Raw genomic sequence first — 7,739 nt, forward strand, 5'->3', positions numbered from 1 at the left:
TTCATCTCTCTCTTATTTTGATTAAACATTGTAATCTTTATTTTTTTTTATGTGTTTACAATGTACATTACATTTTCATGATAGTATTTTTATGTTACGACCTCTATTAGTTAGCTAACAAGTGTAATTTATTATAATTTTTTGTAATTCATTTTTTTTGTTGGTTCCATTGGTTTTTATTCTATAATTTATTATAATTTTTTGTAATTCATTTTTTTGTTGGTTCCATTGGTTTTTATTTTAAATACCTATTATTTTATAACATATATGGTAGTAGCTGTAACATAAAAATTGGTATTGAATCTTAGGTTATGCTTCTTCCCCCACCAATTATTCTTTTTAGTTAGAATAATTATTATAGTTTTTCTTCTTAATTTATATTATAATTTTGTGGGGGACTTACTTTTTTTTAATACAAATTATACTATGTTATATTATCATAGTGTGATAAATTATTTTAATAAAATTGTTTAGGTATCTTTTTGTAATGGATAAGTCATGGATTTCAAAGGCCCGAAACTCAATTGATTACTCCATTGGTTTGAGTAAATTCTTAGATTTTGCTTTTAAGAATGGAGCTGTAGGAGAAATGATTCGGTGTCCATGTCCAAAATGTGGATTTATGAAATGTCAAACTAGAGACATAGTTGAAGATCACTTGCTATATAAACCATTTCCTCAAAACTATGTTATATGGGATCTTCATGGTGAAAAGCAAGCATTAGAATCTTCTCAAGTGGAAGATGTTTTCCAAGATAGTGGTGTTCAACCTCAAAACCCAATGGAAATGATGATCAATGACGCATTTGAACAATATAGGCAACATGACCCTAATGTAGGTGCATCACAACCATTAAATGAAGATGAAAAAGTAAATGATGAACCAAGAGAAGATCATAATGAATTTTATGAGCTTCTAAACGATGGGAGCCAAACATTGTATGAAGGAAGCAAGTACACAAAACTAGAATTTATAATCAAATTATATCATATAAAAGTTTTGTGTGGATTAAGCGATAAGGCAATGACTATGATATTGGATTTGTTAAATGACGCATTTGAAAAGGCAAAGTTTCCTCCTTCTATTTATGAGGCAAAGAAAATTATTAATAAGCTTGGTCTTAATTATAAAAAGATAGATGCTTGTCCAAAACACTGCATGTTGTATTTGGGAGATGATGAAAAAAGTTTGGATGCTTGTAAGCATTGTGGTACATCTAAATGGAAACCCAACAAGAAGAAGAAAATAGCTGCAAAGGTTTTACGTTACTTTCCATTGAAACCAAGATTGCAAAGATTGTTCACATGTCGTAAGACTGCAAAAGATATGAGATGGCATGTTTTGGAAGACAATAAAGATGGGTTGTTAAGGCATCTAAGAGATGGAGAGGCATGGAAGACATTTGATTTAATCCATCCTGAATTTTCTTCAGATCCTCGAAATGTTCGCTTAGGCCTTGCTACTGATGGTTTTAATCCTGCTAGGACCTTGAGTTCTACCTATAGCATCTGGCCAGTTTTCTTAATTTCATATAATCTTCCACCTTGGATATGTATGAACCGCACTTCATTCATTATATCAATGATCATTCCAGGCAAGCAATCTCCTGGAAATAACATAGATGTGTACCTAAAGCCCCTTGTGGAGGAGTTACGTGAGTTATGGAGTGGTGTGGACACCTATGACTCATCCTTAAATGAAAATTTTAGAATGCGAGTAGCTCTTATATGGACAATTAGTGACTTTCCTGGCTTAGGCATCTTATCTAGTTGGAACATACACACAGGATTGGCTTGCCCAACTTGCAATTTAGATGCGGAACCTTGTCGCCTTCGAAATTGTAACAAGTGGTGTTTTATGGGGCATCGTCATTTTCTAAGTAGAAATCATAAATTTAGATTGAACTGTGTTTGCTTTGATGGAAGCATAGAAGAACGAAACCCACCATTAAAATTATCTGGATCTGACATTTTTCGACAAGTGGAACATATTAATACTACATTTGGAACTGGAGCTATTCAAAATGGAACAAGAAAAAGATCTAGACAAGAAGTCACACAGTGGAATAAAAGAAGCATATTCTTTGAACTTCCATATTGGGAGTCTAACTTGTTACGACATAATCTAGATTTTATGCATATTGAAAAAAATGTATGCGACAATGTCATGTATACATTGCTCCATGAGAAGGATAAATCAAAAGACAACCTTAATGCTCGAAAAGACTTAAAAGAAATGGGCTTAAGGCCTGATCTTTGGCCAGATGATAATGGAAAGTATCACCTTGCTTTGTTTTCACTAACACGTGGTACCAAAAAGTTATTTTTGAAAACTTTGAAGACTATTACAGTACCAGATGGTTACTCAAGTAACATTTCCAGATGTATTGATGAGAAACTTAATAAAATATCTGGGTTAAGAAGTCACGATTGCCATATTATTATGGAACAATTGCTACCACTAGCAATTCGTAACTTGTTGCCAGACCATGTGACTTCTGTCTTAGTGGAGTTCTGTTCTTTTTTTAGAATACTTTGTGGTAAAACTTTAAATCTTCCAGAACTTCAGTTGCTCCAAGATCGCATTGTGGTTACACTATGCCATTTAGAAATGTTATTCCCTCCATCATTCTTCACAGTTATGGTTCATTTAACTGTTCATCTTATAGAGGAAGCAAAACTTGGAGGCCCAGTGCATTATCAATATATGTATCTAGTAGAGAGGTAAAGATTTAAATAATTTAAATTTATGATGTTATATTACAAATATCTTACTTGTACACTCTTTAATTGTTAGTTATTTCTATAGGGAATTAGGTCACTTAAAATCCTTTGTGAGAAACAAGGCACAACCTGAAGGATCCATAGCTGAGGGGTATTTAGCTGAAGAGTCTCTTACCTTTTGTTCTCGGTACGTTGAAGATATCGAGACAAGGTTCAATAGACCTAAACGTGTTTGTGATAACCCAATTGATAATGAGACTTTTTTTGTGTCCTCTATCTTCCTACAAATTGGAAAACCAGTAGGAGCTTGTTCAATGTTCACTTTAACTCCAATGCAAAAATTGCAAGCTCATCGACATGTGCTCCTTAATTGCACTATAGTCACACCATTTGTGGAGTAAGTAAAGTGACATAAAATTTTATTGTTATACTAATTATAAATAATAGTCATGTGTATTGATTATAATAATTAATTTATGTAGTGAATTTAGAGAATTCATAAAATGGAGTTCAAGAGGAAGAAGACCTTTGTCTACAGAGATAGAGAAAAAAGTCAATAAATAGTTTGTTGATTGGTTTAGAAAGCGGGTGAGTAGTCATTTAGTGGATAGGGATTTTTTTACCATCTTTGTTTCAAACTCTAACTTCCAATTTTTTTAGATTATGAATCCAGATACAATGAATGAAATGTCTACTGATCTAAAGTTTTTAGCACGAGGACCCTTGGACAATGCAGCAAGATTTACTGCATATAATATTAATGGGTTCAAATTTCGAACCTTGGCTCGAGAAGAAGGATTAAAAACACAAAACAGTGGTGTTTTCTTAACATCTAACACATCATGTGTTTCAAGTAGCGTTGATGGCAACTTAAGGCATGCAGATTTACCTTATTATGGGAAGTTGGAAGATATCATTGAGATTAACTACTATGGTCGATTCTCTGTTATTCTTTTTAAATGTAAATGGGCTGATACTACACGAGATAGAGGGTATAAAAAGGATTGTTGGAATTTTAATTGTGTTAACTTTGATAGATTGATTCATATTGGTGATCGTGAAGAACATGAACCATACATTGAAGCATCTCAAGCACAAATGGTGTATTATGTAGATGATGTAGTCAATGAAGGATGGAGTGTTGTTGTACACATAAAGCCAAGAGATTTATATGACATGGGAGAAGAAGTAGAAGAAAATGCATATGAAAATGAGCCATACCAAGAGCAACAACTTGAACAATTTTCTAGGCTTGATTATCAATATGTACAATTGGCTACAAACCATCTAAATGATGATATAGTTGATTGAATTGTAACTCCTAAAATAGTAAGAAATTCACACTTGTCTAAATATGATATAGTTGATTGACTTATAAATGTTGTTATTATTTCATTTATTAATTATTTTAATCTTGCTTTAATTTTGATAGTATGTCATCTTAAATTTTATTATTCTTTATTTATTTTTCTCTTAATATTGTTGTCATGAATATGTAGTCATGCCAAAGGTGAAGTGTTTTAGAAATCCACAAAAATCAGCACCTCAACCACAATGTCCCTCACCAAGTGATTCCACACAAGCTCCTGAAGTCCCAACTGGTAATGTCCCTCTTTCTCATGTATCAACATCTGAAGTTCCAGCAATGAATCCTGAAATTTCTTCCCCACCAAGTGATTCCACACAAGCTCCTGAAGTCCCAACTGGTAATGTCCCTCTTTCTCATGTATCAACATCTGAAGTTCCACAAGAAGATGAAACAACTAGACGTCATGTTGGGCGTGAGTCTACACACTGGTGGACTGTTGAGGCAATAGGTATACAAGTATTGTATTTTATTTTTATTTTTGTAATTATCATCATATGAAGTATATTACATTTTCTTATTGAGAAATTATTTTATTGTTAAAGACTCTGAAGAAACGATCAAGAAGATTAAGGTGAAAGTTAGGGGAGTCAATAGCTTACCTAGGGAGTTAAGCATCATTGTGAATTTTGATGACCAAGGCCAAGCAATTGGTGAAGCACAAGCCTTGCTTGCAGGATTTCTTGGAACACTAGTAGCTGATTGCAAATTATTTCCTATGGATTATGATAGATGGTCTGGACCTTCAGGCGTACCTAAAGCATATTTTGATGATTGCTTTGAAACAATTTTAAAGGTATGTCAATCAGTTATATATAACTTTTTATATCTACACCACTTAGAAACCCTATCTTTACTATTTTTCATATATATACATATATATATATATATATATATATATATATATATATATATTATTTTGCATATGATATTTGATAAATTTGTCTTTTTTTTTTAGCCTTGATTTTATTTTAAGATTAATGAAGCTGGTGCAAAACGGTATTGCAAATTGAGTATGGGAAGAAAATGGGTTGCAAATAGGCAAAGCTTATGGAATGAATTCAATGATCCAACCAAAACAAGAGATGAAATCATAAAAAATGTGCCGATAGGCATAGATAAAGATCAATGGGCTCGTTTTGTTCATTATCGTCATAAACCATCAACATTGGTACAATTAGATTGTTTTAATTATTGAATTGTTTTTATAGCTAATTATATGATTACTATTACAAGTTGTAAACTTGAAATTGCTTTGCATATAGGAACTTTGTAGGAGAAATAAAGAAATTCAAAGCAAGCAAGTTATTCCACACACTGGTGGATCCAAAGCTAATCCTAGAAGAAGAAATGAGTTGGTAATGACACTAAATGTTAACTTTTACTAATTAAAGAAGTTCAATGTTTACTTACTCTTTATTTATCTTAGTTGTTAGAAACTGGGAAGCTACCAAGTCGTGGACAATTATATATTGAAACTCATAAAAGGAAAGATGGATCATTTGTAAATGAAGTAGCAAAGACTATAGCGGTATGTTTTTCTTTAGTAACATTGTTTTCAAGGATTGTGCTTAATCTTAAAACTTTTATATTTCATTTTATTACATGTTTGCAGGAACAAATTGAAGTAGTATTGACTCAAAGCATAGTTGATGAATCTGAAGTTTCTCCTCTTGATGTTGTTGGTAGAGTGGTAGGGTTAGAGCACTCTGGGAGAGTGCGATGCATGGGATGAGGAGCTATTCCTTCTAATACATTCAGGAACACAAGACTTCGAGCTTCTAGTCTGAGCTCTTCTTCATCTAGTGTTGCCTTTCCATCTTCAAACCAATGGCAAGAGAAATACAACAATTTAGAATCAGCTTTTAAGGCCTACATGATAATGAAGGAAGGAAGGATCCCTGAAGAATTAGCTAGTTATTTCACTCCTGATCAAACACATGTAAGTAATTAATATGCATACATCATTATGTATATGTGAGGTATCCTAAAACTAGTTAGTATAATACACAATTTACTCTTAAAACTGTTTTACATATGTCTATAGTTTATTAATTTATTCACGCATATTAGTAAGGAAATATATTTTGTAATTGGTACGTGTGTTTATTAAGCTAATTAATTTACAGTTTTATAGGTAGATTTTATAGTTAATCAACAATATTAAGGTAGAATTTTATTCATTTTGGCTAGCTCTTAATACTCTTTATCTCAAGTTAGGTCTTTAAGTAAACATACATGACCAAAGTAATAACCATGCATAAGTTTAGAATATTAAAACAATTGTTTAGAATTGATTATTTTTAATGATGGTCATTATGATTTAGTATGTGTGATACGCCCTTGTATATAGTATATGTGACTAAGTGTTTTTTTCATTTCTTATTTCATCCAAATGATGCTTCAAGTGTTCCTAATACACCTTTGGATGCAAGAGGATCTTCTAGTGCTAGCAACCCTTAGTTTGCTTATAATGTATTTTGGATTTAAAGTTTAGTACAAGACTAATATTACTTTGTTATGGATTTTATGTCATACTTTGATTTACAATAGAAATTTGAATTATAAATCTTTGAACTATATGCTATTATTTTGGTTATTGAAATATAATTTCTACGTCCTCATTATGAGTTTTTTTATTACATTTTTTTATTGATATCATAAGAAAATGAAAAATTATAATACATGAAGATTATGAAACTAAAATGAGTATACAAAATCATTATATACAAGAAAATAAGGAGAATTAGAAAATCAATTGTAAAACATCTATTGCTAGCATGATTTAAAAAAAACCCCTCCATAATATAGTTTTAAAACCTCTTTTAATAAACCTCTGCATTTAGCATAGGTTTAAAATCTCCTACAAAAAACCTCCATATTTAGTGTAGGTATAAAAACCTCTTCCAATAAACCTCCACAATTAGCGTAGGTTTAAAACCTCTACAAAAAAACCTCTGCAAAATATTCTTGATACCAGAAGTTTTCAAAAACCGCCGCTAATTGCTTGTGGCGAATATAACTGCGGAGGTTTTTGAAAACCTCCGTAATTTATTTTGCGGAGGGTAAAAGCCTCCACTAAACGGAAAAATAACCTCCATTATTTAACAGATTTGTTGTAGTGATAGACAATACTTGTGCGAAAAAATTGAAGGGAGATTGAGACCATCAAACCTTGTTGTATAATGCCTAATCATGCCAAGACAACTAAAATTATAATTACCGTTAAATCAAGTCCACAAAATGAAGTCATTGCCCCTCCCATTGAATGTCTTGTTGCTATAATTTCAATATCTCCATAAAACTTATTTGTTGCTCTTTTAACATCTAAAATTGCAGGATGTATTGTTGTATTGTGGCACGTGGTATAAAAACCATGGTGTACCTGGACAATGATAATAATATGTCAAAACTAACACCAATACAGAACAATTGAGCATAACCTAAGACTAAACTTTTACACACCATTGCATCATCCATGCCTAGATAATTTATATCATGTTGATTCCAATATAAATCTTCAATCCAATTATGTAAGTTGTATAAAAGTGGTTACAAAGAGAAAAAAATAATGTCTCAAATGTTAATAATTTCTTTTAAAAAAGCTTTTCTTTCATGTTAAACTTTCTTTCATCTCCATATATAATTC

At 31.6% G+C, this 7,739-nt stretch overlaps 1 protein-coding gene across 1 annotated transcript; it reads left to right on the forward strand.

The window, feature by feature from the left end:
* The first annotated feature begins 4,225 nt into the window (after positions 1–4,225).
* LOC106795944 (uncharacterized) lies at positions 4,226–5,825 on the forward strand. The gene is made up of 5 exons (XM_041009030.1): positions 4,226–4,541; positions 4,636–4,886; positions 5,356–5,448; positions 5,520–5,621; positions 5,706–5,825. The coding sequence occupies exons 1-5, from the start codon at positions 4,226–4,228 to the stop codon at positions 5,823–5,825; spliced, it is 882 nt and encodes a 293-aa protein (XP_040864964.1).
* Positions 5,826–7,739: the final 1,914 nt, after the last annotated feature.

This window comes from Glycine max, chromosome 14 (assembly GCF_000004515.6).
Source record: "Glycine max cultivar Williams 82 chromosome 14, Glycine_max_v4.0, whole genome shotgun sequence".
In the NCBI taxonomy this organism is placed as follows: Eukaryota; Viridiplantae; Streptophyta; class Magnoliopsida; order Fabales; family Fabaceae; genus Glycine; species Glycine max.

Bases quoted from the DNA above. Each gene is read 5' to 3' on its own strand.
- LOC106795944 (XM_041009030.1), top strand. From the start codon at position 4,226: ATGCCAAAGGTGAAGTGTTTTAGAAATCCACAAAAATCAGCACCTCAA. The intron at 4,887-5,355 runs GTATGTCAATCA...CTTTGCATATAG, and splicing joins GCTTTGAAACAATTTTAAAG to GAACTTTGTAGGAGAAATAA. The intron at 5,449-5,519 runs GTAATGACACTA...TATTTATCTTAG, and splicing joins CTAGAAGAAGAAATGAGTTG to TTGTTAGAAACTGGGAAGCT.